The sequence below is a fragment of the Dipodomys merriami genome, unplaced genomic scaffold, assembly GCF_024711535.1.
Source record: "Dipodomys merriami isolate MVZ:Mamm:240054 unplaced genomic scaffold, mDipMer1.0.p SCAF_1, whole genome shotgun sequence".
NCBI lineage: Eukaryota > Metazoa > Chordata > Mammalia > Rodentia > Heteromyidae > Dipodomys > Dipodomys merriami.
Window position 1 is genome coordinate 110,889,548 of NW_027202270.1, and position 19,821 is coordinate 110,909,368.

Consider the following 19,821-nt stretch of genomic DNA (forward strand, 5'->3'; position numbering starts at 1 on the left):
GGTTTAACAAAACCAGAGTTCTTCTCATGCTAGGTAAATGTTCTATTATTTTGTTATTTCCCCAGACCTACATATTTTGTTAAAAATCTTTGATTGGTTACTGCTCTGTTCTCATCTATAATAGCAACTTTCTCAAAATATCATTTTTACTACCTTATAAATACCACCATTTGCTCACCATTGTTCACACCTTCCCAATTTTCTCTGGAACACTGATTTAGAGCTACCAGAATCTGTTTCCTGAACAGCAATTCCTGAGATCTCAAATAAATCCTTTCTCCTTTAGAGGTACCGGAATTAGGTTTCAGGGCTTCAATTTATTAGACAGGTACTTTACCATTAGAGTCACACCCAGCCCTCAAAAGTCCTTTTTACTCTTGCAATTTCTCAATTTGATTGGTCATGTAAACTAATACTTAAGTAGAATTTGTCTTTGGTTATGTTCCTGAACTATATTACCACATGAAATATCTGTGTACAGGAATACCTTACCTGATTAGATAAATCATATCTTCCTCCATTTTGAATAGTACTACTTATTCCATCATGTAGGAGTTTCAATGGCGGTTTATTTTGACATTTAATATAGCAAGTAGTTATTTCTGTAGCTCCTGATAATTCACTGTGCTTATTAGTCAGGTCTGTGAAAAAAGAATTTTCAACAAATAATTGCGTAAGAAAATAAGCTGCTTTGCATCAATATGTGCTACATCTGTATTCCCAGTATCCTGGAGGGTGAGGTAGGAGGATCAAAGTTCACTAGCCTGGACAACAGAAAGATTTTTGCCTAAAACAAAACACAACAAGATGCTGTTCTACAATAGAGAGCCAATCTAAAAAATATTATCTGCCTACTCCAATGTCACTTATATGCATTATCAATTTGATTACAATGAAAAGCAGTTTTTCTAGACATAATCATTTTAGGGTAAGGTTTTGCTAAAATTATTTTTCTTTAAAAAAACTGAAGAGCCATGGTTTTATAACTGTTTTGGATTTATTACACCTAAGGCAGAGTAGTATATAGTTCATTTGTATAGATAAATCACTGATTATCTTAATTATATGTCAACTTACTTAGCTATTGCTCTTATACTTTTTTCATGTATATGGAATTATTTCAGTACACTTAAATACTCCAAGGTATAAATAAGTCCAGGCTAACTTAATTTTTGAGCAAAACAAACTTTACAGTATATTTAGGAAAGTTCTAAATTTACTCTGTCCTCTAAAGCATCAAAAATCTTAAGAGCGGAGCACTGATGGCTCACACCTGTAACCCTAGCTACTCAGGAGGCTGAGACCTGAGGATTGCAGTTCAAAGCCAGCCCAAGCAAGAAAGTCCATGAGATTTGGTACTGTGTCTCAAAGTGGTGAAGTGCTAGTCTTGAGCAAAAAAGGTCAGAGACAGTGCCCAGAACCTGTGTTCAAGGCCCATGACTGACCAAAAACACAAAAAACAAAACTTTTAGTTTAACTGGCAATAAATTAAAAGAAAACAAAAACTATATACGACTCTGGGAAGAAGTGAGGACAGGCTATGGAATATACTCATAGTGAGCAAGAACTGTTCTGTGGGGCTGGGAAGGTGGCTCAATGGTAGAGCACTTGCCTTGCATGCCTGAGGCCCTGGGTTTGATTCCCAGCACCACAAAAGCAAAAAGAAAAAAGCCAGAAGTGGCGCTATGGCTCAAGTGGTAGAGTGCTAGCCTTGAGCTGAAGAGCTGAGGGACAGCGCCCAGGCCCAGAGTTCAGGCCCCATGACCGGACCCCTTCCCCCCCCCCCGCCCCCCCAATAAAAAGAACTGTCCTGTTACATAAGTAAGAGCCACCTGGGTCAGAAATCAGTTCTTCTGGTGAAAAGATCTTTCCTGGACAGAAAGGTACATATCAGAAAAACCGGCTTACATCTTTTGTCTATTTCATGATTGTAGATGACCTTTATAAATGTACATTTGTTTTACTAATGGCAGTCTTTCCATGTTAACTAGGTCTATACTTCCTCAAGAGACACTGTGAAGTAAGCCAAAGAAATATAATTCAGGGAGGCTGGGAAGGTGGCTCAGTGGTAGAGTGCTTGCCTTGCATGCATGAGGCCATGGGTTTGATTTCTCCACACCACATAAGCAGAAAAAGCCAGAAGTGGTATTGTGGCTCAAGTGGTAGAGCTGAAGAGTGGAGGGACAGCACCCAGGCCCAGAATTCAGAGGCCATAACTGACAAAAAAAGAAAAAGAAAAAAAAAGAAATATAATTCGGGGGAGTCTATTGTAGCCCCCCCTCCAACATAATATAAGCTTAGCAAATGGTTAATGAGCTAAAATTCTAGAAAAACAAAAAAAGACTCATTGAAACTATAAAGTTTTTTTGTCTTCTTTTGATATTTAACTTCTATTGACTACAAGGGGAACAGGAAATGTTTCTCTTTTTCTAGATCCCCTTCCCTGCTTTAACCCTGTTACAGAAAAATAAAATCCTTGTAACAACTTTTATCTTGTGAGCTCTCCTTTTGGTGCAACACTTTGACACATTTTCCTAAAACAGATCCCAGAGGAAAATGAGAAGAGGGAACCTCTTATCCATTATATAGTGTCGGAATTAAAAAACAAAGAACACAACACTGCATACATTATATACAATAAATAAAGGGTTTTCAGAATTTACCACTACACCAACAGAAAAGATCAAGCATACCCAAATTATCACAGTCAGGGCTACACGTGGTGCTGGCCTTTTGGAAGACATTCAGTTGGCTTTCTTCTACATTATTTTTCATTGATTTCTGCATGACAGGGACAAATCTTTTCTGTTTTTGTCTGGCTTTTCTTCTGTTCTTCTCATCAGCTCTAAAAAGAGTTGTAACATTTTTCCTGTAATTAGTTCTTAAAATAAACTAGCCAGGTGCCAGTGGCTCATACCTGTAAATCCTAGCTACTCAGGAGGCTGAGATCTGAGGATTACGGTTGAAGCTAGTGGGAGGAAGAAAGCCCACAAGACTTTCATCTCCGTAACTACCACAAAAGCTGGAAGTGGAGCTATAGCCCAAGTGGTAAAGCACTAGCCTTGATCATAAAAACTAAAAAGTGTCCAGGTCCTCCAGGACTATACAAAACAAACAAACAAAAAAACTAAATAAATAGAAATTCCCTCAGGTGAAACTTGAGACAGGGTTTCATTAGGTATCCCAGACTGAGACAGGGTTTTACTATGTAGCCCAGATTGACCTGGAACTCTTTATGTAGTTCAGGCTAGATTCCACACCAAAATCCTCTTGCTTTAACCCATGAGTACTGGAGTTACAGAAATAAGCCACTAAGCCTAGCTGAATATTTTTTTTTTTTGGTCCGGTAGTGGGGCCTGAACTCTGGGCCTGGGCGCTGTCCCTCAGCTCTTCAGCTCAAGGCTTAGCACTCTATCACTTGAGCCACAGCGCCACTTCCGGCTTTTTTCTTTTTGCTTATGTGGGGCTGAGGAATTGAACCCAGGGCCTCGAGCATGCAAGGCAAGCGCTCTACCACTGAGCTACCTTCCCAGCCCCTGAAGATTATTTTTAATGTTATATTTTTAATTCTCTTCCATAAGAAACCCAAACATCACATTAAGCTAAGGGTCTAGAGGATAACCTCTAAATACCTCCTCTATTGTTCTTGAAATTCCTAATTAAGCTGCTATAAAGCTTACTGAATGAGCGGCCATGCTCATTCAGTTATCCTGCTACCAAGTCAGGGTGTAGTGATTGGAATAAAGGCAATATGTCCAGAAAAATACTTCACAGATCCTGTTATAAATTATTTGTATTTTGATTAAACTTTAAACCAGGTATCCCCTCACTATCAGTTCCTTAAGAACAAGAAGTAATTAATTATTCTTTTCACATTGCCAACTAGTGTCTGCTAAATAGCTAAACCTATACGACTGCTGAGAAACAACATAAAAAAGGATGAATAGCTTCATGCTAGCACACCTACATACTTCTTAAAGGGTAAGTAAAGATTATGAAATATATCCAAGGTTCCATTTTCCTTTTAGACTTATTCAATGTGACAGAAATTCCAATAAAGTGTTAGTTTCTGAAGCTCTTCTAAGATAACAAAGAACTTCAAAACTAACATCCCCCCCCCCCCAAATAAACTAAAACCACTTTACATTGGTTACCTCAGTGTGTATATTTGTAAAGATCCATTACCTCTTCTATCTCAAAATGGCTGAATTTTACTGAATATAAGTTATACTTCAAAAAGCTGATGTTTTAGGGACAAAGGTATGGTTCAAGCAGTAGACTGCTCACTTAGCCAAAACAAGACACTTAGTTCAAACTCTAGTACTGCCAAAATTTAAGAAAAAAAAAAAAAGAAAAACGTTCAAAACTTAAAAGAACACTTTACCTTAGTTGTTGTAGAAAATTATCAATGTGCTCCTTCCAATTTTTTGGAAATCCAAACATAAATTTCCTTGTGAGATAATATGGGTATCCTAATTAAAGATAAATAAAAAAATTAGAAGTCTAGAATTTTCAAAACATATCAATAATTCACTAATTCAACCAAGAAACATATGTTGATTGTATTATTATTACATGCCAGCCACTGTCAAAGATACTGAGGACTTAACAGTTAATGAAGTAGAGAAAACTCTCTGCCATTAAGGAACTTGCCTTCTACTATGTAAGAGAAGGCAAATCAATTTTTAAAAACCCACTTGTTTAGTAGATGGTATTGTAGGGAAAGTGGATAAGCAGGTTCATGGGAAGTACAGAAAAGGACAATTATTTAAAAAAAAGAAAAAGTTAGGGAAGTTCTCACTGAAGCAGTGAGAAAAATCTTGAAGAATCCAAGACTATGAGCCTTGTTGAAGTTAGAATGTTAGAAGCAGGTATGACCCATGTTGGACTGAGAATGCTGAAAGCAAAGGAAAGCAATAAGGCAAAAAGCATACCTGATGTATGTGTGGAACAATAAGATCAGTACAGTTGAAGTGGTATAAAGGATAAGAACTAGAAAACTACTCAAATGGAAAATACAGGCAGTGAAAGAACATGGGAAATTTAGATAGAAGCCTTTGGGGTAACTTTGGGGTACGGACCTGTGCATTTATTTAAGACAAGATAGAAAGCTCTGAAAGATTCAACTAAGAACACTCACCTGCTTCTTTCATGGAAAACTGGTCTATCATTCCTTTCAATATATAAATGTTGCCCGATAAAGTCCTAAGCTGATTTTGTTTAATCCGTTCTATAATTACATTGCTGTGCCAATATATATTATTCTTATCTCTAGGAAAAAGAATAGTTCAGTAAGGCCAAAATATTCACATTTTGCCACATTCATATAGAATTACAAATTTGTAATAAAAAGTAGTAATGTTCCACTGTAGTTACAGCAACAATAACAATATTATTCATCTAATCACAAAACATTTTACACTAACTAACACTACTGAAGAACTCTCCCACTTGGCTAATGAGATTCTCAGACCAAGAAACTGGCCTGTGGCCAAACCTTGTCCCGAATATGAAATGTATTATTAACATGGAAGTAAACCTTTTCTCTATCTAGTATTGGCAATATTTTCAACTTCAGCTTAACATACATTAAGCTTCCAAAGATAATTTTTCTGGAGCCTTTATCTTCATGTTCTTGTTGTGTTGATTTTCCTGCACAATTTTTTTTTTTTTGAGATGGGATTTCACTATAGAAAATATAGTGAAATCAGCCTGATCTTCAACTCTTGATCCTTCTGCCCCAGTCTTCCAATTAGCTGTAGCTGGTATTACAGGTATGCATACCTCAGCTTAGATATAATAAATCCATCTAATCTTAAGGAATTTATTTATTTATTGTCAGTCATGGGGCTTGAACTCATGGCCTGGTGTTGTCCCTGAGCTATTTTGCTACAGCACCACTTCCAGTTTTTGGGTGGTTAACTGGAGATAATCTCAAAGACTTTCCTGCCCTGATTGGCTTTGAACCGTAATCATCAGATCTCAACCTTCTGAGTAGCTAGGATTACAGGCATGAGCCACCAGTGCCCAAACTTGAGGGTATTTTTAACTTTAATACATAGCCAAACATTTTTACCTTGGAAGACAAAAATCTCAAGAAGGGATTCCAGTATAGAAAAACAAACTATAATAGCAAATCACTGACCTACAAATGCACTCACTTCAATGATACTAAGAACAAAATATAAAATGCAAAGAACAAAATATAAAGCTGTATTAGGGAAATGTTGAACATTCATTTTTCAGGTAATAAACATTCTATTTATAAGTGTAATAAAGTATTTACTTTAAGTCAAACGGGATTAATTTATACCTTAATACATCTCTTTCACTCTTTTGTGCTTTATTTAACGGACATTTAATTTAAATAAAACTCTGAAGGCATCGAACCCAGGGCCTCATGCATGCAAGGCAAGCACTTTACCACTGAGCCACCTTCCCAGCTCCTGTATTCAGCTTTATAAATTTCCATGTAAGTACCATAAATGATATACTATTGTATTATAAATTTGTTTTACAACTAAGAAGCTGATTATCAAAAACAGAAAAACAAGAGGAGCAGAGTTACACAAAATCCACGTACTTACTGATACTCACTTTAGAGAAAACCACCTAATATGTAGCTGTGCAAAAAAGTTTGAAATAATCTTGCTTTCTTTTCTAGGTTAGCAATTTATATCTGCTTGTTCCATTCTGGATGTGAAAATGTGGACTAAAATGCTTGTAGTAAAAATTTAAGCAGGTAATACCAGTCCAGTTATTAGCAACTCAGAAAAAAATAAAACAACATACACTTTGAGTTGTCACTATTTTAAAAACACAATAAAAAGACCAGGTGCCAGTGGCTGAAGCCTGTAATTCTAGCTACTCAGAACTATCTTTGTAAGAGTGTTCAAACTTTCTTTTTTTTTGGTAGTACTCAGGGCTTCACAATTGCTTACTAGGCAGGCACTCTAGCACTTGAGCCATGCCTCATCTGTAAAATAATAGGTAAATATTATACTTACATCAATTTTCCTTCTACACATATAGCAGTATTATCATTGATAACTTTAATCATCCATTCCTGTAGGTGAACAACCTAAACAAGAATTTTTAAAAAATCACTTGCATAACTTATAGCATCAACGCTAGAAAGTCAACTTGAATTACCAAAAAAACCCCCCAAAACTCACCTAAATAACCTCAATGATTCTTTTATACTTATCTATAAGAACCACAATTTATTTTAGCTAGCTATTGTTATAACATATTTTACAAAAGTGAAAACATGAAGAGAGTGAACAAAAAGTAGTATTACATTTCTCTTACTATTTGCTGGTAACATTAATTTAATAGCATTCTATTTCAAAGCAAATATCTAAATAGCTCAGAATATTATTTTAGTGAAAATAAAATTTAGTATCATTCAAATAGAAAAATTTCCATTATATCTATGCAAAAAGATTTCATAAAAATTTTAAAACTGAACTATCACTGATGAGAACCACAGGCAAATTTCATAGACTAACTAATCTGAGTGGCCATTTACTTTGTATAAAATTATACTTATATATAGGCAAATCCTCCAGTGGTAGTTTCACACTAAAACAGGAGCATTTAAAATATTATGGAAGGATGGTAATGTAAGTTCTAGGATGCTTACCTCGAGCATATAAGACCTAGGGCTAATCCCCAGCATTGAAAAGAAAAACAAAATTATAAGCAAGACTGGGAAGTGAACAGCAGATAACATTCCTCCTGTTCCCCAAATTTGTCTTGAGATAAAGCATCAGTCAGATGGAGATAACATTAAAATAACAGAGCCAACACTAACAGTATTCCATGCACACTACTAGGAGGAAAGTATTATATCCTTCATTACACAGATAAAGAAACTATGTCCAAATGACTTACCTATATGCTACTCAAGTAGTTAGCAGCAAATATGGATTATAGATCTGGGAATTCTTTTTCTATAATTCTACTACACTGCCCATTTAAATATCAAAATATATATTCATTATTCATCCATTCAAATACTCGCTGTTTTTGAGTTATACTCGCTGTTATAGACAGTAGAGATACAGCAAGAAATAAAATGGCTACCCTCATAGCATAAACTGGTGTGTATATGCATGCATGCATACTGAAGCAAATGTATGTCAGGGAGAGGTAGAGGCAGGAGGCAAGATGGTGGTTTCAAAACAGACAAATACATACTAAAATGTCATTAACTGGTTACAGCTACAATAAAAAGTAAACTTTAGATATTAGAAAGTAGGTGCTTAAGTAAGATAGGATAGTCAAAGTTAGAGACATAGCTAAAATGGTAGACAGCCTGCTTAATAAATGCAAGATCTCATGTTTAAAACTGACACCTCCCAAGAAAACAAACAGTAAAGGAGGGTCTTGAAGTAGAGCACTGAATAGTGAAGGATGAGTGACATAATAACTACTAGATTCTTACAGCAGAGATCAAGTACAGAGGCCCAAAGTAGGCATCATATAAAGCATAGTAACTTGAAAGGAATAGGCAAGAGGAAATAATACGGTTAGAAATCTCATTCAAGAATAAATGGTATGTACACATTCTTATAAACCATGGTGAAGGGCTTACTCTTTTCCTTTTTCTTATACATTTTTATTGTAAAAATACAGTTACATGAGCAAGGTAATGAGTACATTTCCTATCAAGCATAATTACCTCCTTTCCTCCTTTGTTTTTCCCCTACCATCCCTTCCCTCCCACCTCCACAACTACGCCCCCCCACCTCACCTAAATTGTAAAGTTCCCTTTTCAAGTGTCTCTATTCTTTTTTTTTTCCCTCTCTTTTCTCATTTCCTTCCTTCCTTCCCTCCCTCTCTCCTTTTTTTGTGGGCCAATCCTGGGGCTTGAACTTAGACCTGGGTGCTGTTACTAAGCTTTATTTTATTTATTTATTTTTTGCTCAAGACTAGTACTCTACCACTAGAGCCACAGCTCCATTTCAGCTTTCTGGGGGCTAATTATAGATAAGATAAGCCAATCTACTTGGGATGGCTTCACACTGTGACCTCAGCCTCCTGAGTAGCTAGGATTAGAGAGAGGCATGAACCACTGGCACCTGTCTTTACTGTTTTCCTCTTCTTTTTTTTTAAAAAAAGAAGGGGCTTGAACTCAAGGCCTCCTGCTCTCATTTTGCTTTTTCACTCAAGGTGGTGATCTACCACTTCAGCCATACCAACACTTCTGGCTTTTGGTTGACTAATTGGAGCTAAGTGTCTTTTGGATTTGTCTGTACTGGCTAGCTTTAAACCTCAATTCTGGTATCTCATCTTATTTGCTCACCTTATTTCAAACATTTTTAAGTGAACATCTAAAATTGGTTTTAAGTATAATGCAATTTAAAAAGAAAATAATGCAATTTCCAGTGATATATAAAAACTCAAACAATACACTGTTCTTTAAAATTAAGATAGCCATTTCAATTTGATACTGATTATCATCCATTTAAAAATTAATGAGCAAACTTTTTATAATTGGAAACTTTACACAATATTTTTCTTGAATTTTCATTTTTAAAGCACTTCCTTCAGGAATTTGTAACAGTTTAATGTCCTAAGTCTTTTAATCACCCTACGTTATCATAAATAAAACTCGGAAATCCTTAGATGCTATAATTCCTTTTTAATTAAGTTGTGTTGTTAATACCCTTCCTCAAAAAACAATCAGAACAGAAGCTTGACACCAGTGGCACACACCTATAATGCCAGCTACTCAGAAGATGGAGATCTAAAGATCATGGTTCCAAGCTGAAGCAGGATAGAAAGCCTCATTATGAGACTCTCATCTCAAACTAACCAGAAGTAAAGCTGTGATTCAAGTGTTAAAGCACTAGCCTTGAGCAAAAAAAGCTTGAGCGCAACACCCAGGCCCTGAGATCCAGCCCGAAGAATGCTACCACAAAACAAAAAAAAAGTTTTCCGGGGCTGGGAAGGTGCTCAGTTGTAGAGCGCTTGCCTCGCATGCATGAGGTCCTGGGTTCGATTCCTCAGCACCACATAAGCAAAAAGGAAAAAAAAGCTGGAAGTGGTGGCTCAAGTGGTAGAGCACTAGCCTTGAGCTGAAGAGCTGAGGGACAGTGCCCAGGCCCAGAGTTCGGGCCCCATGACCGGACCCAAAAAAAAAAAAAGTTTTCCTCTTTTTTCCCCCCTTACAGTACAAGTCAGCTTTATTGAGATACAACGCATATACTTTACAAGTTACCCATTTCAAGGGCATAGAGGCCTACCTTGTTTTGTTTAGCTTCATTTCTAACAGTTTGAAGTACACATGGAGGGAAAAGCTTTAAAGCATTTCTTTTTGATCTCCGAGGTTCTGGTAAATGGAGTCTTGGACTTGCAAGCACAATTTTACATGTATCTTCCAAAGATCCTGTAAGACTAGTCTTTCTGGACGCTGACTTTTCATTTTGTGCCTTGTTTTCCTCTAAAGTCTGTTCTGTTATCACACTATCAGAAATCATTAATTGAGCACAGTTTTTAATAGGGACACAATTAGTATTAGGAACATCAATATTAGTATTTTGGAATTCTTCAAAGGCAGAATCAACATCTTGTATAACAAATGTGTCCTTTTTGGACATAGTGGCGACAACTTTTTCTTTTAAGTGAAGACGTTGTTTGGCCATTTGTGCTCTAGTTACTGCCTTATTTGAGACTTTTGCAGCCAAAACATTTTCTTGTTTTTTCTTTGGGACTTGAATTTCTACAAAAAAGTATAAAACAGATGAGGCTTAGAGTAGGGTCATATGAAATAGAGAGAGAAATAAAAGTTAATTTAATACTGTTTATATTTAAAAGAAGTTTTCAGATTATGAATAGTTCACCCTCTACCCTTCATTCTATTATGTTCCTTGAGCTTGTATAATTCAAGGTTTTGTCCAGAGTCAGTCCTTACTGCTTATCCAACAAGACAATGAAGTAAAAGATCAAAAATAACTAAAACAAGAGTTTACCATAAGTTAAATTGTGCAGTTGTGTATTCTTTTCCTGATGATGGTGAATCTTTTGTTTGCTGTGGTGAATATTTGATGATTGTAGAGAAACTTCTTGGGCTGAGGTTGGAACTTCATTTTTAAAGAAAGAAGAAGAATTATATTAGTCATGAAGAGGAAAATTTACTTTAAAAAAATCTTGAAGTACACATTTAGGTACAGTAATAAGACCATATAGGTAGGCCAGTGTACTATTGCCATATATATTACAATTTACAGTTAAATAAGTGTTTCCCTTTACTATCTTCCTCATGCAAAAAATAGCAAATGATACCCCAAAAGGTAAAGTTTATGGTAATCCTGTGCTTAATTTAGGTGATTAAGTGAAATTTTTAGATTTGTTGGAAAGTGGTTTTATTGTTAGCATAAGGTGATCAGTATTACAGTAAAAATCAAGCATCACATGGGCTGGGAAGGTGGCTCAGTGGCAGAGCGCTTGCTTTGCATGCATGAGGCCCTGGGTTCGATTTCCCAGCACCACATAAGCAAAAAGGAAAAAAGCTGGAAGTGGCGCTGTGGCTCAAGTGGTAGAGCGCTAGCCATGAGCTGAAGAACTGAGGGACAGTGCCCAGGCCCAGAGTTCAGGCCCACGAACGACCCCCCTCCCCCCCCAAAAAATCAAGCATCACAGTATTCAAGATAAAGAGTATGAAATAAGATCTAGTTTTGACTGAGCAATATTAATATGTACAACAGTAATTTTTGTGACAGTAATGTAGTTTACTATTAGTTTCAAGCTATGGATGTTCAGACCTAATGTATGTGCAGTATGAGTAATTGAAGAGTGCTGAACTGTATGTATCCTGAGCAATTACAGCTTTACCTGCACAGCAGAAATGACACACTAAGAGCCTATTGTATTTAATACCTCCTTCAGTGATTTAGACTCAAATGCAATCTTCCCACTAATTCTGTACTGAAAAATTACAAAACCCTCCAACTTTTTCATCATCTTTACTGTTTTTGTTTTTCTTAAACTGTAAAATTCACCTGAAATGTGAGCTATTATAATGTGAGCCAAATACCCCAAACAGTGTCAAATATTTAAAGACTTGAGATATTACAGCTTTTTGCCAACGCACAACAAAACTAACCTTGTGAATTTTCTCCTGACTGGAATGATTTGTTGGTTCTCTTTTTATCACAGAGGTAGATATTCTCCAACAGTCTTTCCTCATCTCTGTTAGGAGTGAAGATTCTATTTTCACTTTGTGTTGGTTCCAGAACACCATTGCTTCTTGATGCTTGTTTTTCCTTGTTCTGCAGTACTTTTTCTTTCATTCTTTGGAATATTTTCCTTGGTGACTCATAGTTTTCTTTGTTTTTAAATCTATCTTTGTTGGGCTTTATAGCACTGATGTCAAGATAACCATTAGAAGTGATAGCTTCTGATAGCATTGTAGACTGAAATATGTTTTTATTCTTAGAAGTTGTCTTTTTTAGGAATTGATTCTTTTTATGGCCATTCTCTGTTAAAGAGTTCTGATATTTCACCAAATCTTTAACAGGAGTAAGTGTACCTGAAGGAATGCTATCAAAAAACACTGCATCCAAGGCCATATCTTCTTTTTGAGGTATCCCTGAAGACAAACATTTCAAAGGTGTTGCAATCATCTTGAGTAAGACTTTAACAAAATTCCTCTGACAGAGAATTCAATCAAGCATATTTATCCAGCTAGAACTTCAACAGGGGCCCAAAAACTCCTATGAATCATATGAAATCAGACTTCATTATTTTTTGGTGTAGAACTTTACTTGCTTTCTATAACGACATTGTACCATTTAAAAGGTTTGATTGGTTCATAACATGAAAGTCTATATCTCAGAATCAGAATAAAGATTTTAGTTTTTGTTATTTTTAATTCTTATGTTTATTATTAGTATATAGTTCTAATTCTTATATATAATATCAACATTCTATATTATAATTGATATCAACAAAATAGTTTAAAATTACCTAATATAAATATACTAGTTTAAATATTTTAATATATGTACACATTATATAGTCTGTATCATATTTATAATATATATTTACAATATAAGTAATATATTACAAATTATATCTACCCCCCCCATATATATATTTGTATGTGTGATGGTATAGAACTAGAACCCAGGGCCTGGGTGCTGTCACTTAGCTTCTTCACTCAAAGCTAGCACTTACCACTTGAGCCACAGTACCACTTCTGGCTTTTGGTGGTTAATTGGGATAGTCTTACACCTTCCAATCTAGGCTGGTTTCAAACCATGACCCTCAGATCTCAGCTTCCTGAGTAGCTAGTATTATAGACATGAGCCATTGTTGCTCAAGAAATTATTTTAAAGTAAGGTGTAAGAAGACAGTGAATGGAGAGACTGAAGGAGGGTGAGTATAGTCAAAATACTTTATACACGTGAAAATGGAACAACGAAGCTTGAGATGGGGAAGTGGGGAGACAATATAGGGAGAGTGACAGAGGTGGATCTGCTCAAGGTACACTGTATATGTATATATGTCTATGGATTTCAAAATAAACTCCCCTTATACAACTAATTGATGCAAATAAAAACAGCTAAGCACCAGTGGTGCATGCCAGCAACTCTAGCTACTCAGGATGCTGATATCTGAGGATTGAGGTTCAAAGCCAGTGTAGGCAGAAAATCTGAACAATTCATATCTCTAACCAGCAAAAAGCTGGAAGTAGATGTGTGGCTCAGAGTGGTAGGACACCTGCACTAAGTGAAAAAGCTAAAATAGAGTATGAGGTGAGATAGAGTTCAAGCTCTAGTACCAGCAAAAACAAAAATTAAAATTAAAAAAAGAAATAGGGGATACTTAGATCCCAAAAGAAGAAAGGCAAAACAATGGAACTGAACAAAAAAGGCAAATATCCCTGAAGTAAAAGGCAACTTGAAAGACCAAGAACCAGAAAAAGTGACAAAAAATGATCAGTGACAATTGAATACAAGGTTTCAGATGTTAAGCTGCCTTCCCAAAAGATCATTACAATAACTGGTATCTCCAGAGTTGAGGAAAAACAATGTTCTCTAGGTCAATCACAGAGGACCTATGAGATGGGTATCATTGACAAGAAATTATTCCTAACGGGGTGCTTGCTTGATGAGAGAAGATGAATTTTAAAATGATGTTTCTGTTTTAATGCTGTTTAGAAAATCTATTGTGAAGCCGGCCACCTGGGACTCCCATGTAATCTTAGCTACAGGAAGCTAAGATTTGAGGATTGTGGTATGAAGCCAGCCAGGGGAAGCAAAATCTGTGGGACTCTTATCTCCTATTAATAACAGAAAAGTCCAGAAGTGGTGCTATAACTCAAGTGAGAGAGTGCTAGCCTTGAGCAAAAGCAGCTTAGGGACAGTGCCCAGGCCCAGAGTTCAAGGCTCCGGATGGGACCTGCCCTGCCCCTCCCACTACCCCAAAGAAAATCTATTCCTGAAAACAGATAATTGCCGGTGTACCAAGTAGAAAACTGTTACTTATTCCACACAAGACTCAAGAATTGGTAAACCATTTTATAAAAGAATTAGCTACAAGCACCCACAGTATATGTACACAGAACCAAGACTAAACAACTTATTGTATAAGATACTGAGCATCATTCCTCTTCCCAAAGGGCAAAGAAAATTCTATGCATTTACTACAATACTAACAACAACAGTTATGATAGAATATGTTTTAGAGCACATTAAGCCAAACTGAGAGGTAGAATTGAGAAAGACTTCTAACAGGCAAAAACTACAGATATGGTTTAAAAAAAAAAAGCCTTAGCATATGGCAATGGGCTAATAGACATAACATGCAGAGACAATGAATCGATTTTTAAATGACCAATATAGAAAATAGAGAGCTACACATATATCTATCTATATGCCCCTGTCTGTCTGTCTGTCTATCTATGCACGTACGCTCTAAAGCACACGTTTCTTTGAGGCTGGCGTACAACTTTCAATCTTCCGACTTCCTGAATGTTATTAAATCCAGCTAGAAGATCACGCCACCGAGGTGTAGGGGTGCTTGAATAAAAGTGCCCAATGTCACATTCACAGTGACAAAGAACAGAAACCTAAATCTACCCTACTTCAAAACCCGCATTCTTTATCCACATTCAACTCAGGTTACACTACGGGACTTTTCATTGACCAATACCTTAGGAAATACTGACTTGAAAAATATCCAGAATATGATAAATGTAGAAAAGCTGGAACTCCCACCACTCGGGAGGCTGGTCGTCAGGTGGAGCGATCCAGCGAGGACTATATAGGGAGACAATCTCAGAACATACCTAAGACGCACAGTTGTATTTTCACGGGAGGAGGAACTAAACATAGATGAGTGTAATTATTGGGGGGTTGGGGGGGAATGGGGACACCGGAAAGAAAAGTGGATCGCCTCGTCAGCTGATTCGTCTCTGAAGGGCAGGATGAAGGAGCCCATCCTGTGGCAACGTTACCAACACCGAGCACGGCCGACAAAGCAGCACCTCGTTAAGACACAAACGGTGTGTGTCTCTTGGCCTTCAGGCTTGCTGTCCCCAGGTGACGGGCTGGACACCCCAGCCCGAGCCCGTACCCCACGAGTCTCACCGTCACCTAAGACTGTTCCCTCCTTAGCACAGAGGTTCAGGGCGCTCACCGTTCCGATGAATCAATGGAACGCTGTCTTTAGCCGCGGGGGTACACGCGACCGCTGAGGTGAACTCTCCGCCGACGCCGCTCACAGCCAGCCCGCGGACGCCCAGGCCAGGCCAGCGCACCTCGGGTGAAAGGCCTAGTAGGCCGAGGCCGCCCGGAGCGGCCGGGACTCGGGGTCGGGGGGTGGGTGGGGGGGTCTACGCCCACCGGGCCCGGGCCCAGGACCAGGGCTCGCGCCTCGGGCCCGCGGCGGCTCGGAGCGACCCTGACCGCGCACGGGACGACGGCCACGACAGTTGGGGAAATTTCAAACCTGGAGAGCCCGCCCTCCAGCCCGCCGGGGATTGGCACGCTCAGGAAGGGCGGTACCGGGCGGCCGTCGGCGACTCGAGAAAGCCCAGGGCCCCGCCCCGCCGCGCCATGAGGACAACAGTGTGGGGGGGGGCGGTAAGGGGGGGGATCCACCGAAAGTGCCAGGCCACCCCCGCGAGGGCGCTGCAGGCGCGGCCGCGTCCCCGTAGAGGTCTACGTCCGGCTTCTCTTCCCGTGATGCTCGGCGCCGGACGAACCAATCACAGACACTTCGGAAGCGGCCGGCTCCGCGGCGCTGTTTGACCCTTCCCGGCCACCGTCCTGCCATTAGGGCGGGGTGTTGGAGGGGACGTCGGGTCCTGCACCTGCGCCTTGCCTTTCTGAGCGATTCTGTTCCCCGAGCCACTGCGGGGAAAAGATCTCCAATGTATTTGAGGCCGAGGAAGGGTATTTTATTCTGGCGGAACAGCCCACCGAATGCACTATAGTGTTCAGTTTGGGCTACCCTGGGAGGGATTGTAATGTTTTTATATTTGTCGGGTCTGGGGCTTGAACTCGGGGCCTGGGCGCTGTCCCTGAGCTCCTCTGGCTCAAGACTAGCGCTTCTACCACTTGAGCCACAGCGCCACTCCGGGTTTTTTTTTTTTTTTTCCTGCGATTCACTGGAGATGAGAGTCTCCGCGACTTTCCCGCCCGGGCTGGCTTCCAGCGCCTCCCGCAGATCTCGGCCTCCCAGGGGCTGGGGTGACAGGCGGGAGCCACCGGCGCGCGGCCCGCGCGGCCTCCTCCTCCTGCTCCCCACGCCAGCGGTTTCCGGGCACTGACGTGACTCCAGTCCCGGGCTTCACCGCGCAGTCCTGTAGCCGGAGCCACTGCCCCTGGCTGGGCGCTGGGCTGGGACGCCTCGCTTCAGTCGTGGAAGATGAGAGGAAGCCAAGACAGTCGAGTTCCACATCAGGTGTCAGCCCAGAAACCCGGAAAGTGGCTCGGCCTTAGACTTGGAAACTTGGGAGATGTGCAATGTGTTTTTTTTTTTTTTTTTTTTTTTGGGCAAATAGGATGTGTTTGGAGCATGGTTTGGTAAACTTCAGATAAACCCCAACAAAGGGAAAATCTAGATATAATTTGATGTGGTGTGGTCTTCGTGTCCGAGCTACTGTTCTGCTTACTGGAAATGGCTATTTGTCCTGTGCACACACCACCTGCGTGTGGCTCTTTCTGTGCGCAGCCGTCTGCACGTGGCCTCTCTTTCCTATATAAGCCACACTGGGAGAGAGCCTGTCTGCTACAGTCTCTAATAAACAGCAGCTAATAAAAACTCCTTGCCCTTTGTATCTGAGTCGGTGGTGTATTTGTGGGAACTGGGATTCTACAGGCCAGCACTGGGTTTCCAGATCCCAGCCCCATCCTTCTAAGGAGCCGTGCCTTTCCTCCCCCTCGTCAGCATTTGGGACCCGGGATTTACTTAGGGATCCGCCAAGAAATGTCCTCAGCCTTGCATCAGGGCACATCCTGTAATCCCAGCTTCCCTGAGGCTCCAGGATGAAGAATCCCAGACCCACCTGGCCTATGGAGCAAAAGCTTGTCCAAAAACGAAGGAGTCAGGCTCCGCTGGCTCACGACTGTAATCCTGGCTACTCCGGAGGGTGAGATCTGAAAAGCGAGTTTTGAAGCCAACCCGGGCAGGGCGGGGGAAGGAGAAGGAGAATCCGTGACTTTTGTATCTCCAATTTACCATCAGGAATAAAAGAAGCGCAGCTCAAGTGGTACGTTGAGCCCCAGGACAGGCATAAAAAGAAGGAAACAATTCTTTCCTACATTTAGAGTCAATAGACTAAATTACCTTGTAAATTGTACAGGACCTTGGGGTCACGGGGTCGGGGGTGGGCTGCGGGACAAGACTATTGAGGGGAATGTGTACTTGCAGGAGGGGAACATCTAGGGGAGAGAACGAATTAGGATGAATGTGATTATTTTGTTGGTGTGTATGCAAATGGAACCCCGAGATGTATTAAATTTGGAGGAGTACGCTGGCAGCCTTGCCCTTGCAAGTTTGTCTGGGACTGCGGAGAAGCCGAGTCTTGCAGGGTATCAAGGATCTCCACGACTCTTTTGTTGGCACTGGACACTGGTTGTGTCGATGCTGGCAGGGCCTTGGCGCCTCCGATTGGAGACAGCTTGTAGTGTGGGGTGTTCTCCACCTTGGGCTGCAGTGTGGTGCCACCAGGGCCCAAGGGGGATCCCTGGGACTCCATCACCAGAGGCCTGAGCTGCGCTGGCGGTGCACAGTGGCCCATTTCGCCATGGTGGACTCAGCAACGACAGAGGGCGTTCGGTTGGCCCTTGTTGAGAGTCTTGCCTTCCTCCTCACACAGGTTTCACAGTCTAGCCCACTAGTTTCACAGTCTGCTCCCTTTCCTCACAGATTGGTCAGTTAGCCACAAGGAAAGTAGCCCAACTCTAGGATAACACGGTAACACCAAGGAATCCACTGCCTACCACCTCGGGAACTGTTCCTTCCCCAAGTCATCCACCTGCAAGCAAAGACTGACTCCAACTTAGCCCTGGAATCTTCCAGAGAAGACGTCTAACTAGCTCCCTTGTTCCAGGGTGGGGGTGGGACTCTCACAGATGGGACTCTTTCTCAGAGCACCCCAGCTCCACACTTATAACAAGCCTTCACCCCAGCTTTTTTTGTGCAGTACCCTAACTAGTTTTGAAATAGTAAAAAAAAAAAAAAAAAAAAAGAAATGTGAGAGTTCGATGTGGGACAGTGATGGAGGAGGTGAGATTCATGAAAAATTATATGCATATGATACATTGTATACCTGGGTGGAAATGTCTCAATGAAACTCTCCTGGTACAAGTAATTTATGCTTTTAAAAAAACTACTGGACTCATTGGGGAATCTGACCTAAGTGGTAGACCTCTACATCTTCTGCCTAGCAGTGAATCCATGAGTTCAAAACCCAGTACCATCAGAAATAATAATTACAAAAATAATAACCATCTAATGGATTAAGACTTGAAAGTGACGTTGGCAATCCTCATTCCAAAATCTCGCCTCCACTAAATGTTGTGAAGCCAAAACACATATTTAAAACATCTGAAAGAGAGTAAGAATCTGGCATGATGTAATCCTAGCACTCAGGAGACAGAGCAAGAGGATAGAGTTCTGAGATAGCCTGGACTACATAGGGAGACCCTGTTTGTTGGGGGGTGGAGGGGGGTGGAAGTAAGGAAGGAAAAAGCAAAGAAGAGAAAACTTCCAAATGGATGAATGTAAATAATACAACAGAAGAAAGAAGTTAGGAAAAGTGAAGAAAATCTACATGGATAAGCCAACTTCTTTCTTGCTTTTGCATCAAACATTCTTTGCCAAGTTTGTGGATGCCAACTTTAAATGTAATTAGACTTAAATTATAGGTTAAGTGACATACATGAAGCATACTTGTGGAATAGATATGAGATATGAAAAGAGATATGCTTTCAACCTCCAAAATCTTTTACCTTTTTTTTTTTTTTGTGGTAGTCCTGGACCTTGATTTCAGGACCTAGGTGCTGTCTTTGAGCTTCTTTTGCTCAAGGCTAGTATTCTACTACTTGAGCCACAGCACCACTTCCGGCATTTTGTTAGTTTATTGGTGATAAGAGTCTCATGGACTTTCTTGCCTAGGCTGGCTTTGAACCATTCATGAACCTCAGATCTCAGCCTCATCAGTAGCTAGGACTACAGGCATAAACCACCAGTCCAATTTCCAAAGCTCTTAAATAGACCCATGAGAGATCTCTAATCCTGGTGATGGAGATAGTCGGGCCTCACACAAACAAAATGGAGGCCTGAAACATTAAGGGCAAA

The 19,821-nt window shown here is 40.0% G+C and overlaps 1 protein-coding gene across 4 annotated transcripts in view; it reads right to left on the reverse strand.

Annotated features, from left to right (window-relative positions):
- Mis18bp1 (MIS18 binding protein 1) overlaps positions 1 to 15,730 on the reverse strand; it is a 34,097-nt gene extending 18,367 nt beyond the window's left edge. Inside the window, exons 1-9 of one of the 4 annotated variants that reach the window (XM_070027460.1) lie at positions 15,652 to 15,730; positions 12,113 to 12,598; positions 10,980 to 11,090; positions 10,254 to 10,729; positions 7,008 to 7,081; positions 5,141 to 5,271; positions 4,385 to 4,472; positions 2,694 to 2,845; positions 493 to 641 (exon numbers count right to left, since the gene is read on the reverse strand). In XM_070027460.1, the coding sequence (XP_069883561.1) occupies positions 493 to 641; positions 2,694 to 2,845; positions 4,385 to 4,472; positions 5,141 to 5,271; positions 7,008 to 7,081; positions 10,254 to 10,729; positions 10,980 to 11,090; positions 12,113 to 12,578 (1,647 nt within the window). In that variant the 5' untranslated portion in view covers positions 12,579 to 12,598; positions 15,652 to 15,730. Of the gene's footprint in view, positions 1 to 492; positions 642 to 2,693; positions 2,846 to 4,384; positions 4,473 to 5,140; positions 5,272 to 7,007; positions 7,082 to 10,253; positions 10,730 to 10,979; positions 11,091 to 12,112; positions 12,781 to 15,181; positions 15,363 to 15,651 lie in introns of those variants that run through there. The other 3 variants (XM_070027432.1, XM_070027442.1, XM_070027451.1) reach the window with 3 other exon arrangements.
- Positions 15,731 to 19,821: the final 4,091 nt, after the last annotated feature.